The sequence below is a fragment of the Paroedura picta genome, chromosome 1 (genome assembly GCF_049243985.1).
Source record: "Paroedura picta isolate Pp20150507F chromosome 1, Ppicta_v3.0, whole genome shotgun sequence".
Classification (NCBI taxonomy): Eukaryota; Metazoa; Chordata; class Lepidosauria; order Squamata; family Gekkonidae; genus Paroedura; species Paroedura picta.
Window position 1 is genome coordinate 43,967,262 of NC_135369.1, and position 25,005 is coordinate 43,992,266.

General features: G+C 44.9%; 2 protein-coding genes across 35 annotated transcripts in view; one reads left to right on the forward strand and one right to left on the reverse strand.

Annotated features, from left to right (window-relative positions):
- Window positions 1–12,924, forward strand: part of BCL2L11 (BCL2 like 11) — a 43,085-nt gene extending 30,161 nt beyond the window's left edge. For all 6 annotated transcript variants that reach the window (XM_077336050.1, XM_077336057.1, XM_077336021.1 and 3 more), the window contains exon 4: window positions 5,809–12,924. In XM_077336050.1, the coding sequence (XP_077192165.1) occupies window positions 5,809–5,898 (90 nt within the window). In that variant the 3' untranslated portion in view covers window positions 5,899–12,924. The remainder of the gene's footprint in view (window positions 1–5,808) is intronic.
- LOC143836597 (uncharacterized) overlaps window positions 1–25,005 on the reverse strand; it is a 301,478-nt gene that overhangs the window by 21,575 nt on the left and 254,898 nt on the right. For 19 of the 29 annotated variants that reach the window (XR_013230664.1, XR_013230674.1, XR_013230676.1 and 16 more), the window contains 2 exons: window positions 18,597–18,705; window positions 13,212–17,386 (listed from right to left, as the gene is read on the reverse strand). Coding sequence is in view for 20 of the 29 variants with exons in the window: in XM_077336204.1 (XP_077192319.1) it covers window positions 18,676–18,705 (30 nt within the window). In the remaining 9 variants the exon portion in view is untranslated. Of the gene's footprint in view, window positions 1–13,211; window positions 17,387–18,596; window positions 18,706–25,005 lie in introns of those variants that run through there. The other 10 variants (XM_077336223.1, XM_077336111.1, XM_077336211.1 and 7 more) reach the window with 8 other exon arrangements.

Here is a 25,005-nt window from a genome sequence, read left to right on the forward strand (position 1 = left end):
TGTTCATGGAAGAGTACTTTTGAATCCACCCCAAGTCTTCTGTGCTGTTCACTGTCTTGTGCTATTATATAGGTGCACAGGCTAGCAGTGCCTTTCTCCAGAAAAGGTTACAGCTCCTGCTGCTCTGCTGGACATGTACAGACATGTACACCCTGATTCTTCCTATGCTACAAAGAGTGAACATATTGCACTGTGGTTTCTTTTACAGAAATGATAACGTTTTTGAAAACTGATTAAACTTTAGGGCTTGTTTCCCCTCCCCCCCCAAATGAGTATACTGTAAAATGATCTTTTGGCCCCACAAAACGGTCTCTTTTGCTTTACCATTCCTCTATGTTGGTCTGTCTTAAGCATTGAGTGACAGTGATATTAATTCTCTTTCTCTTTCTCTCTCTCTCTCACACATACACATGCACATGTACACATACACGTACACGTACATTCCACCTCTCACTAGGTTTTTTCCTAGTCTCAAAGCCTAGCTCAGAGAAGGACGGGGGGCAAGTTGGCATGAGGCAGGTGGTAGGTTGTGGAAGGGGTTAAACTGCTTCTCCCCCACAGATGCCCCCACATTATTCACTTCCTTAGTTAAACCTATTTGAGTTAAAATCCCCTTTTTTTTCCAGGCTACAATTTTCAGCTTAAGAAATATTTCCTCAATACTGTTTTGCTTCCCGTTAGCTATTTGTTTTGGCTAAACCTCTCTGGCTGTTTGGTTGTTTTATATTTAGCTCTTCCCCGTTTTTCACGCCTTTGTTTTGGACTATGTGACTTTTCTGCTCAGCTGGCAAAGCATCACACACCTGATTTGTCACACACCAGAGTAACGTGCAAGAGGGTTGTTCTGTAGTGAAATGTTGTGATGAGTCATTTGGTTTATGTATGAATTGGGTTTTAGACAGCTTTTTGGTTTCATCATTCATATCTGGAAAGTTAAGTAGAAAGCACAGTGAAATGTTACTACTATAACAATAGTGAATTCACAAGAGACTTCAGAAAGAGCAAGCTGCTGTCAAGGTCTGTTTTGTTTCCTATGCACCTGCTTCCCTGGATTGAACTCACTGATTGTTTTGATTTGGGTATTTCTTCATTCTACTGTTGGGGCCGTCCAGATGCTTGTGTCCATTCATGTATTGTAAAGATAATTAACCCATGGGGGTCCCTCCTATATAGGCCCTGGGTGCCAGTCGACAGGAGTTACCCCCCGAGACGGTGTTTGGGGGCTGTGGGTGATTGTGGTCGGGTGCGCGAGGAAGGGAGGGGAGGATTAGACTAGTTTTTATCGCTGGTTGTATAGGATTGTATATTTGTAACTCTATATTATGTGGCTTTGTCATTTCATTGTAAACCTCCATGAGCCGTCAGGGCCCAGGAGTGGCGGTCAATAAATACAATAATAAATCAAGAATAAAAATAAATACTTAACAGAGCATTAAAACTGTTCTGGTGTGGAGTAGGCATGAGTTTGGGTGCTCTTACCACAACGTTAAAATACCCATGTCTCAGTGCAACATCTGTACAGTCTGTGTCATATGAGGTTATTATGAGTTGTTGCATCATTATAGGTACGTAGGAGGTGGCATGCCAGCAGCCACCACCTTTGTAATGTCTAAAAAACAAAGCTTTATGCTTTGGAGAGACATTGCACTCATGTTAACCAGACATGACATTTTATATTTATATATTACAGGTTAAGTGATCTGGTTACATCCATTGCTTTTAGTAAGTGTTAGGAATTTGGAGCACAATGCATATTTGCTGAGCACATTCACTGCCATCATTTCTCCCTCAGCCTTCCTTTCCTGGTCCCCCCCCCCACCACTAAGCAGGGAGCTGGGTGGTGGGAAAGTGATGGGGCCCACCAGCTGAGCAAAGCAACCACTGACAGTAGAAAAGCAAGTTATTGAGGCCTGGCTCCTCAGAATATCTTTTGAATCTACAACAATTGTACCTGTTTGATTTTTCCCCCTCCTGCATTTCATTGCAGATAAGTCTTTTTAAAGCTGTAATACCTCGTAATTTGAGCCTTACTCTGTGTTTTTTATATGACAGAGGAGTAGGCATGTCCTGTTCTTCTTTCGCCATGTGGATGACACAGTGTATGCTTCTTGATCTTCCTATGGATATAAAATTTGCATGATGCATCCATTTCCAAAAAAAGTGGGGAGGGGAGATTATAGGAATTGGCTGTTTCAGCAAACTATGTGTCCCAGGTGAAGAAGAAGAGTTGGTTTTTATAGCCCACTTTTCACTACCAAAAGTAGACTTAATGCAGATTACAATCACCTTCGCTTCCTCTCCCCACAACAGACACGCTGAGGTAGGTGAGGCTGAGAGAGCCCTGAGGGAATAATAGAATCATAGCATTGGAAAGGATCATCTAGTCTTACCAGAGCAGAGTTCAGCTCTATGAGAACAGCTCTGACAGAACTGTGACTAGCTCAAGGTCACCCCGCCGGCTGCATATGGAGGAGAGGGGAATCAAACTTGGCTCTTAAGATTAGAAGTCACCACTCTTAACCACTACACCAAGCTGGCTTCCGTGTGAGATTATCCAGTGGGGAAAGGAATGACAATTCCTACAAGATGACTGATTGTCCTGTGAATGCATAAACTTTCAGTGCAATCCTGAACAGAGTCACACGCTTCTAAATCTGTTGGCTTCAGTGGATGCAAAGGGATGTAACTGCTTAGGCTTGCACCGTTAATCACAGATTATTCTTTTTAACTAGAACATTTTCCATTTTTATTCCTTGTTTCATCAGTTTTGGGTGGCATCCCATCAAAATTCCCTAAATGTGAAGGACAAACTATGAGTTAATTATCCTATTTAGTCTTTTTGTTCCCTTTGATCTTCCTATTAGGTTTGCTTTGAATAGCACTGCAGCCACCTCCCCTTTCTTCCCCCCAAACCAAAACTTGAAATAAAACTTTTACTGTTTTTAAAGTAAACTTATGAAAGGCTAATTTTGGAACAATCCCATACATGCAAGATAAAAATCACAGGCTGTTGTTAGAGTGCCTGTACAGGAATTGCAAGCATGAAACTGATTTCCTCTCAACTTGTTATGTAAAGATGGAGGGGAAGTGTCCCAGTCTTATCGCAGTCCCAGGTGAATTGGGGCAAGGGCTTGGCTAGACAAACTACAGCAGCTGCTGCCGCTGCTATAGCTGCCTTCTCTGACTCTGGAAGTTTCAGTTGCATTCTCTGGGCAGCTAAACCATTGCTTTGCTTGTGAACTAAAGTGACAAGGGTCTTGTGGATGTACCCGTTTTCTCCTTGGTGAGTTGCACCCTCTCCTGCTGACTCTTTCCTGCTGAAGCAAGGACTAGATTTATCTAGCAACAAAGAACAAGACTGTAGTGTAGATCATAACAAATCTGCAAGGGGTAAATCCCCATGAGGCTCTGCCTTTCTGCAAACTTGGTTTAGACAAAAATATTTTATAAATTTCAAAAAATAATTGAGACTTAAGGCTCTCCTCCTTCCCACCAGTGGTTAGCAATGCCTGTAATTGCACAGATGGTACACAAATCTCCAGCTGCCAAACAAAAAACCCCAAACAACCCCAAGCTCCATATTAAATATTGGCTAAAGGGTTGGTCAAAAATCAGCTGATTATGTAGGCTGTGGGGGGCATACAGGTGGTTAAGCAAGTTGAAGAGGATTAGGCAAGTTTAAAGAGGAAGCAGAAAATGGGCAGTTGGGGAGGGAGGGAATACAACTGATGATTGGGCAGGTGGGCAAGGGGAGAAACAGAACAGGAGGGGGAGGCCGTGGGTTCAGCAGCAAGGGGATGGGATTTCCCTCCCAAACATGTCTTTGTGGGCCCTCGTCTTGTGTGTGTGATACCAAAATGAACCAATGAATGTTTACACAGGTGGAGTCACTTGAGAATATTGTAGAGGTTCAGTAGTTCATTAGCTTTGGCACAGATTGCCTATAGCTTTATTTAGGTTCTTAACACAAATTACACCAAATCACTGGTTTCTCAGATAAATTATAGCTACCAAATTTCATCCTTTGGGAATCTCTAACATTTGTGAGAGTCAACAATTTAGACAATGATACAATTATGCTCTGAGAATACCATCCTGCTTTTGGCTTCTCCTGTTTTTTCCCCCTCTGTCTACCATACCAGATCTCATAAATTATATGCCATTTGTTTGTTGTAGTAAACCTCATGTTAAATACAGCAACTGTGAATGAAGCAGTGTAGAACAACATTACATGTAATGCCAGCTGCTCTAGAGCCAGTGTTAAAGTACCTAACTCTTCTCCTTTTAAAAAGTGTTCCTTCTAGTTACGGGCAGGTATGTTTAATTGTTGTAGGTGGGTGGAAGGAGCCCGCAGAGACACAGATAGTGGATGAAATGGTGACCGTGAACTTGAGGTTGGAGCTTAGCCATCAGGGTTCTATGGGCAGAACCAGTCTTGGGAAGAAGGACAGCTGGCTATGGAGGTGATGTTAGGGTAGAATAGAATGGTTGAAATAAGTATATTAAAAAGTTGCTCAGGAACCAGTCACATGATTCTTCCTAAAATGCCGAGAGCCCTGCTGCTAGAGATGCTGCTATCAGGTCCTGCTGTGCCTTGGACTGGGGAGGAAGGGTAGAAGGCCTTGCAGCAGCAGAGTGGCCAATTGCTTATCTGGTCACTGGTGTTTTAACACTTCCACCATGTAGTAATTCCCTCCTCCAGCAGTCATCTCAGTAAAGCTTACAGCAGTCCTGTGAGGGAGGCCAGTGTTATTACCTTCCTTATTACAGAAAGAGCAAGAGGAGGGTGTCGTGGAGGGACAGGGGTTTTCCCTAAGGCCATCTATGAATTCAGGACATTGATTTGATATTTGGGGAGTTCCAGCTCAGAGCTCAGGATCTTAAAGAGCCAGTAGGGGTCAATCTCCCAGGTTCACACATGCATAGATGTTTCTTTTCTGTGATTGTTTAGCATGGTGTGAATGCCACTTGTGAAAAAGAAGAACGTTGGGCTTGAGATGAGATGAAAACCATGTTGTTGTACCTAGGATGCCCATCCATCTGTGCAAGCTGATCATTTGATGTTGCAGCCATCAAATGTGTGAGCCAGGCCTAAGAGAGGTAGTGTGATATATGTGAGCCAAGTGCTAACACTGGGTGCTTACATCAGAAAGGACCTAGCCAGCCAGGGAAAAGGGGATTCACTAGAGCAAGATAAGATGCCTTTACTTGCTCATGGATGTGTGGAGATAGTGTAATGTTCCCTACACATGTGCAAAATTAGTAGGGAGGGAAAACAACTGATGATTGGACAGGTGGGAAAGGGGGGGAACAGAACAGGAGGGGAAGGCAGTGGGTTCAGCAGCAGGGGGATGGTATTTCCCTCCCAAGCCAGTCTTTGTGGGCCCTCATCTGGCATGCAGCTTTATGTCACAGCTCTGTAGTGTGTAGCCTACTTGTAATCACACAGACACAAGCGTTCATATCTTCTTCAACAGACAGTTGACTCTTACAAATGCAGCAGACCAACTAAACTGTAAAAAAAATCTGGCATGTAGAGATCAGAAATCAGTTACAAACCCAATGGGCAGCACACCATCCAATCTATGCACTTGTTCCACCACTACATCTGTGTGTGATGCCGTTAAGGCAGTGCCATTCTAATCTCTTGTTTTGCAGCATGGCTCCAACATGGCTATTGCTGTTACCCATCCTAAGTATTTGTATGCCAGCCCAGCAAATCCTAGCACTGGCCTATAAATTTGGTAACGATTACTGCCAGACAGGAAAGCTGCATGAATTAAAATAACCCTTTGTTTCCTCTTACAGGGTTTCTTGGATTACCTAGCAGTCAACCATCCGATTGTAATGTTGCGCCTGTTGCATTACATTGTCCGCCTCATATGGAGACTGCAGTGACTAATGCCTAGAGAGACAACTGGGATTATTTACTCATTTCCAGCAACAGCAGCCGTGGACAATGTCTCTGTATGCAGCTAGCAGGTCCTTCCGGACTCCAAAAGACATCCAGCAAGTGCAAGGAGCAAGAGGACTCTGTATCAGACAGTTTTTGCCCCTTTCTGAGGAAAAGTGAGTTTTTAAAAATGGAAGTTCATTGTTATTAAAAAAAAAAAAACATACACCAAACTTTTAAGAAGCAGGATTTTACCTTTTTTAAAACAACCACCACCACCCTGCTACATAAAGCTTTCGAGAGAATCATTGGATCACGTGGAGTTCATTTTTGGAAACTTGTACATTGCTCTTGGTTATATCCTTCAGTGGAATTGACTGAGCCAGCTGTTTTGGTAAAGCTGCCTTAGTTTTTATATTAAAGATTTACTGTACAGCTTTTTTTTCTTTCTTCTGAAGCAGCAAGAGGCTGGACTCTGGTAACGGACGCTCTGTTCATTGCAGATCACTTTCATGCACAGGGGACTTAATCATAAGTGAAGCCGATGGAAGCAAGAAGGGAAAGTTTTGAGCGGATACTTGTGGTTGTGCTGGAAAAAGAATCCCATGCCACCTGAAATGCAGAGGTCCTCGTGTGACTGATGCAGAAACAAGTTTGCAGGAAATAACACAATCGTCTGCTGTTAACATACCGTTTGGGATCTTGCATTGTTTCCGCCTCTTGCATCCCAGAGGGAGATATCTTGAATTTGCTTTGAAACTGTGAAAATGTTAATACCCCAAATATTGACACCAGGTTGCCTTTTACAATCTTCTTCCTACTTGTACAGATCAATGTGTGTATTCTAGAACACGTACTGAACTGGAGTGGAGTGGCAATGAAGCAATAAGTCATTGCATATGGGTGAAACAGTTCCTACACCTGTGCAATATTGCCCCATTGTAACAATGGGGACCTACTGCATAACTTCAGGCACTGTTTTGATCCTTGATTTGGTTATTTTACTGTTGTTTAAATCCAGTTTGTTTGGGTTTTTTCCCTAACAAAAGAAGAAGGAAACACTCTGGATTTGGTTATTGCTGCCTTTCTTAAAATCTATGGTAATGAGAGGTGACCTGACAACCATAATGTGGAATGTATAAGGACTACTGACTTGCTGCATAGGATTTAAGGTCAACAACAGCACAGTATTCAGATGAATCACAGAGGGTCAAAAGACGAGGAACAGATTTTTACCAGTGTGAAAGATGGTGAGCTCTCTTAACTGTGGAATACACCTTTTCTCTTTATGGTGCCAGCTTCATACAAACAGTGCAAGTGGCCAGTTGTGTTGATCCAGCATGGGCTCTTGAGGTCTTGTGATGTTCTTAATCAGGGTTTATTTGTGCTTTAAAAACAAAAAACAAAACACAATTCTGAACCAAGGAGGTTCCAAACTGGATCGTGCAACTGGAATAAATTATGCAAATTCCATAAATCACAGGAAGGATGCTGAGTCTCAAGCAAAACGTATCTTGAGAAATATATCCTGAGTAATCAGTCCTCAGTATACAATGCCCATTAGACCAGGGAAGCCTCAGGCATTGGACAGGTTCCCCACAGGCTTCTCTGCCAGTACCTTGGTAGTGGCCTTGTGAGGAAAGGAGTAAGGGTGCACTATGTTCCCTGACACAGCCCATACAGTTGCAGGAGCAGCACTGACCAGAAAGCATGGCCCGATCCCTGATTTGGCAGAGGGCAGGAAGCTAGGAAGCAGTCTTTACTGTGCAGTTCTGCAGTTGGAATGAGGATGTCCACCTTGGAGCTGATTTGAGAGTGAATATAGAGATACTGTAAAGTGGCAGGTGCCTCCAGAAAAACAATCTGTGTCCCAGGGTTCAAAAGTTTAGGAAGCGCTAGGTGTGGAGTTCTGCAGGTCCCTGGAATTCCACACGTTGTCCCTTGGAAATTTGGTCCAGTCTTCAGAAGGTTGGTGCATAGGATTGAGGTTGCATATCCGACACAGTGAGGGGATTTCAAGGCTTATCTTTGCAGTTGCAAGGGCTGGAAACATTACTTTTGTTTCATTTTCTTAAATTCTCAGGAGAATTCCATGTCGATTGCCAAATTTGAGGCTTGTACAGAATCATGAATTTGACACAACCCTGATGGTAAAGTGAATCTCTCCCCACTCAAGTAGCATTCTACTAACGTAGATTGCAGCAAGTATTTAGCACATGTACGTTGTTGACATCCTTTATCCACAGGCAAAGAAATGATTGCTTCTGTGAAATCCCTCATTGTCACACTTCCTGATTCTTTGGTATTATACTAAATTTCTTCAATCTTTAACTTTCAAAACTAGTAATAGTGCTGAATAATTTAATGGGCCAATGTATTTTGGACAAAAAAAAAAAAAAACAAGCAGGAAGTGCAGTGATTGTATAGGATTAAAAACCCTAGCCTACCAGCCTGTGCTGCACCACATTATGGTTACGTAGTTCGTTTATGGATTTGAATATTTTTACTTTGCCATGAGAAGCAACTGTGAGGCTAGCTCTGTGGAAGTGCATTGTTGCTTAAAATAGTGTGTTTGCAAGTGCCCCTTATTTCATATTCTGCCCACATCACTTTATCTGGCCATTTTTAAGTTCCATAGAATGGTGCAGAGACTTTACATAAAGCAGTGGTTCATTTGAATCTTATTTGAGACATATTTCTAAATGTTATAGCTCCTATTTCTGGTTTCACCAGCACCACTGAAAATGTAACCTCTTCCAAAAAGTTGCAGCTTGCCTTGAGCTGTATCTAAACCTTCCTAAGTGCTATTATAGAATTTCTGAATTTTTGTCAATTACAATTTCATAATCTCTCCATATTGTATCATATCTTACACTGGACATCAGTGCCTGCCTGGGATACATGGAGCATTTTCTCATTTAGTTTAGACAGCCTCCATACTACCCTGCCCTACCCCTCTATGGAGACTGAGGGCCAAACTGCACACTTTGTACTTTAATCTTTAAAAAGCAGCCAGGTACATAGGTATCTATGTGTGTGAGAGGGAGAGAATGATCAGGACAACAATACTGGAGCATCTAGGTTTCACTGTTTCCCCTTGTCCCCACCTCCCATTCCCCTACATCCAGTTGCTGTTAGCCACAGTAGGGGAAGAAGATACATTGCTCATCTTTTTTCTGCCCTTGTTGGACCTACTAATAACTAAGGGGCTCCCCCCTCCCATAGGAAACAACCTGGTGGGAAAGAGTTAATACCCCATCTCAGCCATCCAAAATTTAATAGCACCCTTCTCCATAACTGTTTTTTATTGTTAAAGGTACATGTTAGGAGATCTGATTTTGAAATCCTAACACACAATGTGGCTTGGCCTTTACTTCCAGAGAATTAGAATACAATCTGGAGCCCTGGTCCAGAAAGATGCACGTGTAAGGGTAAACTCCTTGCACACAGCTTTATAGTTTTAGGGCAGTGGTCCCCAACCTTTTTATCACCGGGGACCGGTCAACGCTTGACAATTTTACTGAGGCCGGGGGGGGGGTAGTCTTTTCCCGAGGGACGTCACCACCGCCTGAGCCCCTGCTCCACTTGCTTTCCTGCCGGTGCCCCTGATTTCCCACCACCCGCTGGAGAGCGCTGCCAGCAGCAGCTGCGCAGTGCCACGCCAAGAGGGAGCCCCAGCCATGGCGGCCTCCAGAGAGCACCAAAGGTGAGCCGGCGGCAGAGTGGCAGGGCAGCCTCTGAGGCAGCAGCCAGGGAGGATGAGGAGGAGCCGCGGCCTGGTACCGACTGATCTACGGACCGGTACCAGTCCCTGGACCGGGGGTTGGGGACAGCTGTTTTAGGGGACAAGTAGGCTGTTGTAACTTTTGTGTGATAGCAGCAATAGCTTTGGGATGACGAGGGAGGATGGAAAGTTGTGCTGGGTTCAGTTTCCTGCCCTTCCAAACAGAGAGATGGAACTGTCAGAGTTATCTGCATGTATAATTTCCCTTTCACTGCTGGGAACGACACAGGCACCCTCAAGAAAACTGAGTGCCAGAAATTTGTGCATGCAGTGTTATTGTAGAGTTGCCAGGAGTCATAGAGCTCTAACCCAGGATAGGCTAACAAGGACATGTTACTTTCCCTCCTTGCAATTCCAAGCAGAAACTTCAACAGTGCTAATGGAAATTGGGCCCTTCTGAGTGCATGTTTGCATATTACCCACATAAAACCAGTTTTATTGAAAACACTGAGGAAGTGGGTTGTAACAGCTAACATTATACTGCTCAAATTGATACTGTGCAATAGGGAATTTTCACTGTTTCTAAAAAATCTGGGACCCATAAAGACATCCTTTCTGTTCCAAGTTTAGCAACGTTGATGCACAGCTATTAAAAATAACACCCCCACCCCCCGCCTAGGGTTTGCCAGTGGTCTTGTCTGTATGCCATTCAGTGCTCCTTGTTAACAATGCTCATTTTAATGATCAGAGATCCCTTCGAGGCCAAACTCTCATTCTTTCTGTGCTCAGAATTCTTCCTGAACTCACCAAAGCATTGTCTTCTGTTCCTAATAGAACCCTTTGCTCACACTTCCACAAATGGGAGCACTTTAGCATGATTCCGTCTAATATAAAAAGCCTCACATAAGGCACACTATCTTTGGTTGGGAATCCAGAGAGCTCCATCCATGCTCCTAAAGCGTGAGGGCTTCCTATTTTTCATTTACTTGGTGACAGATGCCCCCCCCCCATCTCCTGACCTTCATGAGTCGTTTGTGTTTTTTTTTTGGGGGGGGTTGTTGTTGGGAGTGTTAGAGGAAGTGAGCTGCTGTGAAAATGGGGAGAGGGCAAGAGCTTAGTCCCAGTGCGTGAATGAAGGTTTGTATGACCCACTGGGCACCCTTACCCCATCCCAGTGCTTTCTCCACCTCCTCCTCCCACTTGAAGGCTTGGCTGGTCCAGTGCCTTGAAATGTGTACACATTTTTATGTGTTAACTGCTCACGTGGGATGGCAACCAGTTTGCTGCCATGGTTTCAGGCAAACTTATTGTATGTCTAATAAATATTTTTTAAAAATTCTGTGAATTATAATGTAAACAGAAAAAAGACAAGGTATTGGCACTGTGTGGCCCAAACCCAAGCTCTCTTGTTTATCAAGAAATCTCTGCCAGACATTTATTCAAAGTATATATACCAGTTTTGTTTTTTTTTAAGCTAAAGAAAGCAAGGCTCATTTGGTTTGTCATAATTCAGTGCAGGTTTTGTGCCTTGACTGCCCCGCTGTGTCTGCAATAGACTTGGGGTTTAAAAAAAAACTTTTGTCAGCTAATGGATCAAACATTTTGTCTACTGGAGAGATTTTTTTTTTTAAAAAAACTTTTCTAGAAAACCTCACTTTAAAAAGAAAAATTCTGATAAAATGTTTTATGAAGACTTTTCTTTGGTAGTGGAGAAACCAGATTTACATTTCTTCCTAGAGGAATTGCATCTATTAAGACTTTCTATGCTTTTTTTTCTTCAATGATTGTAAATATCGACTATTTATTAGAATAGAGCCGTTGTTCTTTTCATCTGAGCCAAATGTTACTTGTGTGCAATGTTTCTTCTCTTTTCTATGTCATGTAAAATATTTTTGTATAGCTGCAGAAGTAAAACTGATTTCTCTAAACTTTTTTTGTAGAATTGATCTTGTTAAATACTGTAGAATCCTTTTCTTTGTAATTAATGCATTCTACTGTTCCATAATGCTGTAACTTGTAGAAATGGTGTATATTTATTTTCTGCTTATTTAAGTTCCTGTAAAGTCTTTTTTTTCTTTTATGTTTTCTTAGTATATATGGAAATAGTGATTGATCAGTTTAGAGCACTGTCTACTAATCCAGGGTAGTTGATCCTATTTTAGATATTGTTTTAACCCCTTGTTTTCTACCAGAGCCTCTTGCCACCTGCTCTATCTTATTAGAATATTCAAATATGAAATGAAGGCAAGGATTAGCATTTCAGTGTGTAATTGTGGACAAACCATTCATGCTCACAAACCATATCTGAAGAATTCGTATATTTCAACTGAAGGTCAACATGAAGCTGAGCAAGAAGAAAGGTTTCTTGTCTTCAGTGTCTTTAATAATAGTCACTGAACACAACCAAGACTAGTATCCTAGGAAATAGCTAGTTTTGTTATTGGAATTCCTCAATTTTTGATGATCATAAATAAAGATATTGAAGACAAGAAACTTACAGGACCTATTGAGCCACACATTTTTTCTTGTTTGTGCATATCATCCTGTGTGTATTTCTACTTTGTTATCTCAAATACCATATCCAGCACGTAGCTTTTGTTATAAATTTGTTACAGATCACTTGATGGACTGGAGGTGTTGAACAAAGACATTTACACAGATTGCCATGCAGTGCTCTGAGCTAGTTTTAAAGAATGATAAATGCCCTGAAATTTGTCTTTTTCTCCTACACAAGCAAACATGCCACCCACCCACCCATCAAGAACCAAACTGCCTCCAGTATCCCATCTCAAAATTAGACCTGCTTGAAAAATTCATTCAATGCCAGTTCAAAATCTTGTTGGTGCTTCGTGTTTCTTCCTTAAATAGTGCTTGTATTAAGGGCTGTTAAGACCTTATCCCTTGACCTCAGTTTACATAGAAAAGGAAATGACTGTTACCTCATGAACAAGAAGCACCTGTAGTTTGTTCAAGAACTACTACATTGTTAAGGGAAGAATGAAATTTTGCACCCTGGTTTAAAGACCACTAGTTACTGTACGGCAGTGCCTCGTCATCAGGTACAGACATCAATGTAGCACTGATCTTGTACTGATTAATCACTAATGTGTTTCATAGAACCCAGCATATGTAGCATTTTTATTGCAGTTTCCCTGGCTTACTTGTGTTTTGCACTGATGAAAATTTGACAGGGTAATTGCCACTTTACTTGTGCAATACTGCTGTAAATAACTGCAGATCTTTTTTTAAGATGCAATCTTTTATGTTCTTAATAATAAATTTTATATGAATAAAAATTTCAACTATTTATCATGGGTTTTAATTGGCTTTTGTTTAACAAGTTGCATAAGTCTGTCTTCTCTTTTCCACTTTTATGATACATAAACATACACAAAGCTATTTCCTTGGCCTTGAACATAGGTGGAGAGTATCTCTTTGCTGAAACGTATTTCAATACTCCCTTGAAACAAACTCAATGTGTTCTATGATGGATGATTCAGATTGCAAGCAGTCTGGATGCCTACCTTTAATGTACCTAGTATTGTGCTGCTGCTGAAGAAATCCTGTTCTATTAACTAAAACAATAGCATTCAGTTCTTTGAAATTTGTTTATTTTAATGCAATATTGTTACAACACATTTCTGAATTATCACAAGGTGAGAACATCTTTTACAAGAAAACTGGAGACTGGATGAGGGGGGGGGGTGATTGAGATTTACAGAGAGAATGGATAACTTTTTCCTTTCAGTTAATGGAACCCTAGGTCACCTAAGGAATTTGTTTAGCAGTGGTGTTAACACAGACAAAAAGATGCACTTTTAATGTGGACGCTATCTAATTAAGGAATAAGCAAGCATATGATGCAATGGCTACTCCCTTTGATGTCTTTTTTAATGGACCCATAAGCCAAAATAGCCAAGTGGAACCTCCACATTCAAAAACCAATATACCTCTGATTACCTGGTGCTGTGGCCAAGCAAAAGAAGTTGGCTATAATTTTGATGTTCCTGCCTGTGATGTTCCTGCCTGTGAGGTATCAGGCTACTGGAAACTGGATCAGACAGATGTCATGTTCTTGTGAGGTACCTATGTCCTTAGGAGGTACTTGTATCTTAGGCACAAATGATCCCGCAGTCTCATTTTCCATCTGGCGTCATTTGCTTACATCATTTGTAACCTGATTGTCTCATACACCCAAGGTGACATTTAAAAAAAATTAGGCAACACTATCACTAAACATTCATGTTCATGTTATATTCAAGTTCATGTTATATGCAAACAACTCACTCCCTTCCTGAATGGTCCTCCCTGGGGGTGTGCCGCCAACAAGGAGAGAATACTCTCCCAATGAGGGCCAATCGTGGGCCTTAGCTGTCCTCTTCCTGCTACTTGCTGGGTGGGAGAGGTGCTGACCTCTCTGAAAGGCCCTGCTGCTGGTAAGTTGCCCCATCTTAAGCCTCTTCCCACCTTCTATCTCCTCCAGGCAAGGGAGGGAAACCAGCTGCTTCCTTTGCCTCCTGTGTTGGTCTCAGATTTCAGTTCTCTGCTGGAAGGAAGGACAGACAGGAAGACAGAGAGAATTGATATTTCAAAAACAATGCCAAAGGACAGACAGAATGCAATGAATGTCTTAACTCAGTCCAGTGAGGCAAGGGTTCATTCAGACAGACCAAGGGAATCAGCAGAAGGAGCAGGTCACAGCTGCAAAGTTGTGTCAGCAACCCAGGCCTCCTAGCCTCACGTTAATATAGGCTGTCAGCAGCCTTAGTCCTCTGTGATTATTCACAGGCTTCCACAATCAGCAACTGTCTTGCTAGCATGCTGTGGTGCCTTAGCTCTCTTCCAGCACATAGCTGGCAATGCATAATTGCCTCAGGTGAGCCAAGTGGACTGACAATGCAGGGAGCTGCAGCTGGAGGCTGGACAGAGGCATGAGCTGCTGCAATAATTTTGGTATCTAAGCCCTGGTTGGTCTGCAGCTCCATTTCCTCCTGCTGGTCAGAGCTCTCTGCCTGTTGAATATCTGGCTGGGTTAAGCTCTCATCCAGCTGAGGCTCAGGTGAAGCTGGGAGCTCCTGGAAAGGCTTTTCCTCCTAGGAGTTCTCAGAAAGAGGACTGCGGCTCACAACTCCCCATGGCCCTTCAGCTGGCCATTAGAGTGCTCTTTGCTTTTCCCTACTCCTTCTCTTCATAGGGGCCGGGGGGGGGAGGGGATCCAGCAGTCTTCCCTGCCCAGCCTGGTCCTTGGGAGATGTGGGGGGATGGGAAGGATGCAGCCTTCCCCATGACCTTCCTTGCATGGCCTTAACTTTGGAAGATGTGGGGGTGGGTGGGAAGGAGGCATCACCCTCACACACACAGCCTTACCTGCCTGGCCTGGCCTGTCCTTTGGGAGATGGGGGTGGGTGGGAAGGACTCAACCTATCTCCCATGGACTTCCCTGAGCAGCCTGGGAGATGATGGGAAGGGACGGGGAAAGAGGCAGCCTCCCCCATGACCTTCCCTTCCTGGTCCAGCCTTTGGGATATGTGGAGGAGACGGGAAGGTGGCAGCCCACGCCCCTGCGGCCTGCCCACTTTGCCTTTGAGAGCTGTGAGGTTGGATGGGAAGGTACGGACCCTGAGGACCTGTGTAGAAACTGTTGCATGGGGGGAGGGGGTAGGAGGGTCAGTGCCACTCCAAATCAGCTGTTTTCTCCAGAACACCCTTCCCTCCCCCTTGTTTCTCTCTTTCTCTGTCTCTCCTCCTGTCTTTTTCTCTTTCATCCTTCCTTTCTCCCTTCATCCCTTTTCTTTCATCCTTTCACCTTCCCTCCTTTCTCCCTCTTTCTCAATCTTTTCTTATCATTTCATTCATCCCTTCTTTCCTTTCCTTTCCTTTCCTTTCCTTTCCTTTCCTTTCCTTTCCTTTCCTTTCCTTTCCTTTCCTTTCCTTTCCTTTCCTTTCCTTTCTCCATCTCTCCTTCTCCCCCTCTCTTTTTCTTTCTCCCTCTCTCCTGCTCTTTCCCTCCCTTTCACTCCTCCTTTCTTCCATCTTTCCCTTCTCTCTTTCTCCTTCCATCTCTCCCTCCCTTCCTGTCTTTCTGTCTCTCTTCCTTTCTCCCTCTCTCTCCCCTTCCTTCCTTGCTTTTCTTTCCTTCCTTCCTCTCTGTTTCTCTTTCTTTCTCTTTTTCCTTCCTTCCTCCTTGCAGGTCCATTCTCCTTATTCCTTGTAGATTAGTTATGCCCCCACCTAGAAGTTGGCAGCCCAGCTGGATGCATGTGAAGGAAGAGTCTGCTCTTGAGATTAGAGTCTGCTGCTCTTTAATCACTTCATTACACTGGATCTCAAGACTGAATGAGGAGCATGGGGGGGGGGGCAGAACCTAGGAAGGTCACAGTGCAAGTGTATGTGCTAGTGCCTGTTGTATTCCTGGGTGCAATGGGATTTTCCTCTAGTTTAAAATAAAGCTATAACAAAATACTATTGCATTCCTTGTTCCTCTAGCTACCAAAAGTACACTCTGAAATGTTCCCATACAGGGGAGAGGGAGCAGAATATATATTTCATAAACATAAACATCTTACCTTTACAAATAAGGTAAAGCTCAAGCAGACAGAGTACTCACACAAAGGAAAGGAAGATATAGAAGACACGTAGTAACATGCTGAATTGATGGGGATATAGTGTTAACCATTCACAATAGGCACCAAGCTGGTTCCCAATAAAACAGACTCTTCTTAACTTCAAGGTGCAGCAGATTTTTCAGTCCTCAGGATTAATTTGATTTCTCCATGCTTTGCTCCTGTCTCAGACTCTAAGCCATAGATCATGCCTGTTGCTGATAGAATTTCTAAACAAGGAGTTCAATTCTAAGTTCTACCTCATGTAGAAAACAAAACAGAATGCACCCATCCTTACATTTCCTGCAGTAGTTTCTAGCTTAACATAACCAGTAAGCTCATGGTAATGGAGGAAAAGGGGACATGCATAGGGTGAACCACTGAGTTTCAAAAATAAACTGATTGTGCACTGAATGTGTTCAAGTATGTGCATAAACATTCTGATACAACTTGTATGTATATACTTGGTTTCCACTAGTTAATTTAAAGAGATTCTCTCAACAAAATGGTCAGACTCAGCCTTGCATTAAAGAAAATTATATAGCATGGATCTATGAATTCCATGATTGCTCAAGCAGACTTTGGGGACCTCTGAGGTCGCTAAAAAATTAACCATGTCAATTCCTAGCCCCTATAGGGTCCACATCTGAAGAAACTTGAGCAGGATTTCCAGTGATGGCTCATTCTCCTTCTATTTCTAGCAGAATGCTATGCCTGTTGACTGAATTTGTGAAATATATACAAGCCACAGAATTCAGTGCTATTAAGGTTACATTCATTTTATACAGTTTTCTTTTCAAAGCACAAAGTACATAAGCTTGCTGTTTGAGATGTGGCAAAGAAAAGAGTTTAAAGCCCTTTTCTCCAGCAGTGGGTTAGATCCTCACTTTGAGGCAAAGTTTGCATGCAAACACCCTTCACCAAGATCACCTATACATCGCCTTCACATTGCTTTGCAATCATATTGCCTGGCTGTAATGTACTAATTGATGTCAGTTTCATGCAGACTCATGTGCATTTTACAAATTCCAATCAGAAATAGAAAATGGACATTCCAGTCGGATGCCACGCTTCCAGGAGCTGCCTGGGCTCTTCAGATGAGGTCACAGGGAGCCCTCAGGGAGTTGTTAACTGCTGACTCTTCCCATTCAAAACAGCAATGCATATCTGCAGGACAATAGGCCTAACACTGTTACTAATTGCAGCAATGCTAAAAGCTTCCTCCTTCCCTTTCATCTAGCAGAATTCAATTAGGGAAATTGCTAGCATGCCTGGCACACCTAGTCAGCATCCTGTCTCACAATCTAGGGTTTGTCAAGGAACCACTTACGCTTTTAGTCTCATACAGGTAATGCAATCATGTCTTTGTCTTCACCCAGGGCAATCACAAGTATACTTCTCCGTCTGGGAAGCCTCCAGAGTTCCACCCACAGTTTTGTCTCAAACCAGACAAACCCATCACATGCCTTTAAATTTCTTTATTATGCCTACATAACCAAGTACATTGTTTTAGGGGCTAAAGCACCCAACCTTAGTCTCTATGTACAAATATTGCTATTTAAGGCACATGCCAGAACCACTGTGTGCATGTTCTTGGATCTCATACATCTCTATGCACTTGTAAGCTTCACCTCTTTGCAGTGATGCTGGTCATTTCTCCTGAACACTTTTTAACTTCGAGTCAGTAGCTATACTTTATCCTTTCCCCCTTATATTCCCCTATCACATCTTCTCAACTCTGCTTTTTCTGATAGTGTGTGTGGTTAGTTTAATTTTGTATGCACATATGTTACCTGTAAAGTTTTTTATTAATAAAAATCACTTTTGTTTATATCTGAGGGAATAACCCTGGTATACACTGGTGGAGATACAATTGAGAGCTACATTCCCTAATGCAATCTAATTTGGGTAACAGTGGAAGTGCTTATAGATAGAGGAGGGTGGAAATGCCACATCTAACAATGGAGTAATGTGTGCAAAATTATATGAGTTTTTGTACATAATTACAAGTTGGGGAGCAGATATGTAGCTATCTCCCATGCCTGGCTTTCTAAACAAGGATGAAACAATGCAGTCTCCTGCACATTTTGTTACACAAGAGCCTTAAAAAAAAAAGCAACCACTTAGTATTTCAGAATTAAAAGAGACTGGCATGTACCCAGCTCTAGGGTGAAGTTCCTCACGCCCAAGGAGTATTCCTACAAATCAAATCGCTCTTCCATTGGAGGAAGACCCACTTTAAATTAGAAAAAGGCACATCAGGCTGGAAGAAGCCTTCAACTTTTGCTCAGCAGAGTGAACGGATACAGGCTGGTGACTCCTTGTGCTCATACATCATATTCCATACATTGAAAAGTAGCAATAAAATCTTCATTACCTCTTCTGTCTTTGTGCCAGACCTGAAGGAGAGCTGAGTTTGAAGAAATCCAGTTAAGTCAGTGTCCAGAGGGGGAGAATCAGTGAGCAGGTGGGTGCTTTCCAAAAGCCTGTGAGAGACAATGCATATGTTTATTATACTATGACCACAGCTAGTCCCACGGTGGCTTGAGAAAGATCCTTCTGCTTCTTTGCCCTCAAGGCTAAAGTTGGACACATGCAACCTGACTGTCAAAAACAGTTCAAAACAAATGCTACTGATTTGCCCAGATCAGCTATCCTGAACAATTATCCCTTTATTTGTTCCAATTCCTGACCACTTACATGTCTGAGGGTTTAATCAGTGGCTGGTAAAATGAAAATAAGTGAAAATGGCTCTGGAGAATCAGCAGCTCTCAAATAACTCCAAGTTCAACTTGGAATCACCACCCATGTTTAAAAAAAAACACACACACAACAGGTTGGTTAGCATCCTGGATGCACACAATTACATATGGGATTGTCTCACTGTAAACATATAGCCAGCCATGAACTGAGACTGTAACTTAGGCATGGCCCATTATGCACGGCCGCCGAAACGGCGATTTCGGGTCACGTGGAAAACGCGGAGGGGGAAGACGCGACGCATACCGGTTATGCACGGGGCGGGGCGCGACGGCGGCAAAACCCAGAGTAACCGATTATGCACGCGCCGATCCGGGCGCCGCTTCTGGTTGCGCCCCGCTCACCCGGAAGCTGCGCTTTCTTCCGCGTTTCACTGACGCGGCTTTTTCGGCGGCATGCACCGAAGCTGCAGCCGGTTACAGCCGGCTCCGTGCGTTATCCGTGATTTTAGTCGCCGCCATTCCACCCCGAATGTGCGCTAAAACCCCCGTGCATAATGGGTCTAAGTGACACAAATACCACTGGATTCCCTTCTTCACAAAAGGGGGAAACCAAATCTTGACTCAAACAAACCAAGCCTTATTATAAAAGAAGTTTATTTTGGGGTGGCTGAGCTCAAAACATGCTCAAGCTGTGCATTGCAGGGTTTCCAGGTCTGCCACTAGTTCTGTTAAACTAGACCTGTGCTTGCTGTTCCATGCTGAAATTAAACTCATGGGAGGGGGGGGGATTCAGATGAGGATTATGGCACCCAAAGTTGATGGGCAGGGATGACGGCGCTGGCATGGGAAATTCTGGAGATGGGGGGTGGGGTTTGCCTGGGGACTGAGCTCAATGGGGATGTGCAGCCAAAGACTCCACCCCCCAAAGCTGCTATTTCCTCTGGGGAACTGATATCTGTAGTTTGGAAATCAATTGTAATTCCAGAACACCAGGTTATTCCTGGAGGATAGCAAATCTACAGAGAGGGGCTAAGTCTTCCACCCTCATTGGTCCTGCTCTCCTGAGCTGAAATGGCCAGGGGGAGTTTGGCCCAGCTGAGGAAACTTACATGTATTGATAGGATGCACATGTTTTTTCCCCAGTGAAGTAAAGAGTGACTCCCCAAGGCTGTTTTAGGTCATAACAATGAGTGCCAGGGGGTTCGCTCAAATCAGATTCCCCTGCTGCTGAGAATTAAATAAAAAAATTAGTGGGAGCTCCAGTCACAGGATTCCCCATGCATTCTGGTTTGACAGGGCCCAATGCAAACCTGGAGAGTAAAGTCCCCCACACTTTGCTTTGAGCCTTTTGCTCTCAAGGTCCAAGACACTCCAGTTTTCAGTGTTATGCAGCATGACACAACTGCATGTTCAGGTTATGTTCTTTGCTATACAAAAGTGCTTTTGAGGTGTGCGAGGGGAAGCCCTAAGCTGTTAAGCAGTCCTTTGGCCATATCTTTGTTTTCATTTATCAGTTTAATCAAGACCAAAATCATTTCCTCTCCCCAGTCTCCAAATAGGAAATTAACCAGCCATGGTGCTTTGATCTGAAACTAACAGGATGACCTCAACAGAGGCCCATGGAGCACATTTGGAAATTTGTTCCCCACCACTCAGTGGGTAATTAGAGTTAAACCAAAAAAAGTTCTATTTTCTTATAAAACCACAGATCTGCAATATCAACCTCCAAAAACTCTGTTTTTATTAAGAAACTTGTAGTTTGGGTAGGAAGAAAGTGTAAACTTGCTAGGGATTACAATTTGGTGCACCATCAATTTATTTATATTTATTTGATAATTTAATGTATGCCCTTCCTTTCTACAGAGTACTCGGGGGTGGGTTATGCTATTACATTACATATTAAAATAACAGAACAACAACAAAAACTGGAAATGACATCATCATGCCAGGTTGACGATTCACCCAAAATTCTACAGTTTAAAATGCACATCGTTAAGAAGGTTGTGTGTGCTCCCCAAACTCTCTTAGCAGGGTACAACCCTAGGTGGGCTCCGTACTACATTACTCTCTGGTCCTCACAATCAAATTTGCATTGCAAATCCTGCCCTGGGAACTTAATCCCAGGTGAATTGGGCTAAACTGAATAAGTGGGCTAAACTGAATAAAATGAAGTTCAATAGAGACAAATGTAAAGTACTGCATTTAGGTAGGAAAAACCAAATGCACCAATATAAGATGGGGGAGGCTTGTCTTGGCAGTAGCATGTGCAAAAAGGGTCTAGTAGACCATACATTGAACAAGAGTCAGCAGTGTGACTCGGTGGCTAAAAAGGCAAATGGGATTTTGGGCTGTATCAAACGGAGTATCGTGTCCAGATCATGGGAGGTGATGGTACCGCTGTACTCTGCTCTGGTTCGGCCTCACTTGGAGTACTGTGTTCAGTTGAACCCCAGTTGAAGAGGGATGTTGACAAACTGGAATGTGTCCAGAGGAGGGCAACAAAGATAGTGAGGGGTTTGGAGACCAAGACGTATGAAGAAAGGTTGGGGGAGCTTGGACTGTTCAGCCTAGAGAGGAGATGACTGAGAGGGGATCTGATAACCATTTAAAAGGGTGCCATATAGAGGATGGAGCAGAATTGTTCTCTCTTGCCCCAGAGGGACAGACCAGAACGAATGGGATGAAATTAATTCAAAAGAAATTCCATCTAAACATCTGGAAGAAGTTCCTGACAGTTAGAGTGGTTTCTCGGTGGAACAGGCTTCCTCGGGAGGTGGTGGATTCTCCATCTTTGGACATTTTTAAACAGAGGCTAGATAGCCATCTGATGGAGAGGCTGATTCTGTGAAGGCAAAGGTGTGACAGGTTACAGTAGATGAGCGATTAGGATGTGAGTGTCCTGCATAGTGCAGGGGGTTGGACTAGATGACCCATGAGGCCCCTTCCAACTCTATTATTCTATGACTAGTAGTAGAGCCCGCTGAAACTGAAATTCAGCGGGCGCTAGGGGCATGGGGAGCTTCCCTCCCCCCTCAATCCGACCCGGGAAAAAGCACCCCAGGCTCCAGGGAAGGCGATCGCCTTCCCTGGAGCCTGGGGAGCTTTTTTCGGGATCGGGGGGGGGGGAAGGAAAAAAGCTCCCCAGGCTCCAGGGAAGGCGATCCGCGCCTCTGCGAGCCGCGGATCGCCTTCCCTGGAGCCTGGGGAGCTTTTTTCCGGATCGGGGGGGGGGGGGAGGAAAAAAGCTCCCCAGGCTCCAGGGAAGGCGATCCGCGCCTCTGCGAGCCGCGGATCGCCTTCCCTGGAGCCTGGGGAGCTTTTTTCCGGATCGGCGGGGAAGGAAAAAAGCTCCCCAGGCTCCAGGGAAGGCGATCCGCGCCTCTGCGAGCCGCGGATCGCCTTCCCTGGAGCCTGGGGAGCTTTTTTCCGGATCGGGGGGGAAGGAAAAAAGCTCCCCAGGCTCCAGGGAAGGCGATCCGCGCCTCTGCGAGCTGCGGATCGCCTTCCCTGGAGCCTGGGGAGCTTTTTTTCTTCCTACCCGATCCGGAAAAAAGCTCCCCAAGGCCCTGGGGAAGGCGAGCCGCGCCTCTGGGGGCTCCGTGGGGCGGCGGCTCCGGCTCGCGTCGGCTCCCTTCTTCTGAGGAGGCGGCGGCGGCAGGTAGGCCCCGGTAGCGGTGCGTCGCTGGACAGGCAGGGCCTCCGTGGGGCGGCGGCTCTGTTCTTCTTCGACGGCGGCGACAGCAGGTAGGCCTCGGCAGCGGCGTAAAGGAGCAACTGCGAGCCGCGCTGTACGCAGCTCGCAGTTGCTCGGGGCTGGGAATCGGAGGGACCAATCGGCAGGCGCTTCGCGCCTGCCGATTGGTCCCTCCGATTGTCTGTTCGGAGGAAGGGTCCAATCCGGACCCTTCCTCATCCCGGACACAACCCGCCTCCGAACGCCTTACAGTTTTATTTAGTCTGTGGCGCCCGTGGCGCCACGGGCGGTGTTAAGATTCTATGAATGCAGGCCAGTTCTGGACTGGAACTATGACAAGAGAGGGAGCATGAACTATTTACCTGACCCAAAACAGCCCCTGAGGGCAGTCTTTGCCATCAGTGTTTCCCATCAGGGCATGTCAATCCCCCAACGATGCAGATGGTATCCTCCCCTTAAATCCCCTCAGGTTAGGAAAACAGCATGGGGGGCGGGGCTTAAGACTTCACAAATCTTGGTTCTGACTGAACAGGCATACATATAACTAGGATTAAATCCTCCACATACGACTTGCAATGCATAGTTAAGTAGTAAAAGACCCATCTCCCAGGAAGTATGTAGCTATCTTAATTTGACTGCTATTTTGCACAGTTTGCTTTTTCTTTTTCAGCATCTTGGCTTTCTCAGTCTCTAGAAGTGTGGGGGCAAGGGAGGAGTTAGCAATAGGTGTCGTGAAATAAGCTTGCTTGATTTGTATTCATCTCCATTAAAAAAAAACATTTTAAAAGGGAAATTAGTAATCCCCCAATGCATTTCCCTATCAATCAAGCGACAGGGGAATCCACCTCAAAAGCACAGTGCTCACAAGCTTGCCAAGGCTGGCACGCAGCTCCAAGATGCGGATACACCGATAAATGGCTCCCTCTTCCAAGACCAAGCAGCTGCAGTTTAGTGGAGAAAACAGAGAGCGATAGGGTTTCAAGCAGCCTGCGAGCACTTTGCTGAATCAGCAGGCTGTCTGGGCTCTGGCAATGTTCTTCCGTCAAGGAGCCTGGAGCAAAATCCCTTACTCCGTTATCACATGGACCATCCTCCTAGCAGCCACAATTCTGAGACTGTGTGTGAAAATGTGGCTGGAGAGCATGACCTGCTTAGTTGTATATAAACAGAGCCCTGTTCCCCACCCCCACTCCTACCCCAGATAAGCATAAACTGCCTGCAACTGAAAGATGACCAAACAAGAGGGAACATCAAAGCTGGCTGAATAAGACGAGGGCGGAACATTTCTGTCAAGCTGGGCATGGCCAGTGGCACAAGACAAAAGGTTCTTACCCTGTGTGGAGTGCCATCTCCTGCTTGACTTCTTGTGGCTTAGCTCCTGGAGGCCTCTTGCAGATGTTTCATACGTTGTACTTTCCCCTTAAATTTTGTAAGGCACTTCTATTGGGTTGACAGCTCCAGGTTGGAAAATTCCTGGAGACAGGGTGGAGCCTGGAGAAGGAAGGACTTGGGCAAGGGAGGGACCTTAAGTAGGGGTAACACTCCAAATTGAGAAATACCTGCAGATGGGGGGGGGGGTGGAGTCTGCATAAGGCAGGGTTTGGGGGAGAGAGGAAGTTCCGCTGGGGTTAACATCATAGAGTCCACCCTGCAAAGCAGCCATTTTCTCCAGGGGAACTGATCCCTGAAGGATGCAGGTCAGCTGTAATTCCAGGAGATCTCCAGGCCCCATATAGATGCTCTCAAGCCTAGTCCTGAGTCTGAGAAAAGTAAGATGGCAGTGTTCTAAATCAGTGGTCCCCAACCATGGGGCCGCAGCCTAGTGTCGGGCCACAAAGGCCCTGGCACCGGGCCGTGGCTCCCTCTCCCCGCCGTGAGAAACTTACCAGGCTGCAAGCAAATCGGCTGCAAAAGCGGCCGGTTAGCTTGCAGCCCAGCAAGTGGGAGGGGGGGAGAGGTAAGCAGGGCAGCAGTTTTGTGCATGCGCGCATGCATGGAAGTTCCGCGCATGCGCGTTTTCGGCTGCCGGATCGCCCTCCTCCCCCACACCGGTCCGCTGCCTTAGAAAGGTTGCAGACCACTGTCCTAAATCAGTGGTCCCCAACCTTTTTTTGGCTGGGGACCGGCAGGGCGACGGCCACGTCCGGGCAGCGCGCATGCGTGGCCGCGGCCAGGCCGCGCATGCACACATGTGCGCTGCGTGGCCGAAATTGCGTGTGCGCGGGACTTTCACGCATGGGCGAAAGTGCCGCATGTGCGCAATTTCGGCCACACAGCACGCATGTGCGCATGTGTGGCCGGGCTGCACATGCGCGATGCACGGCCCTGATTCCCTCTTCCCGCCCTCCCGCAGTAAGAAGCTTCCTGGGCCGCAAGCTTGCGGCCTGGGA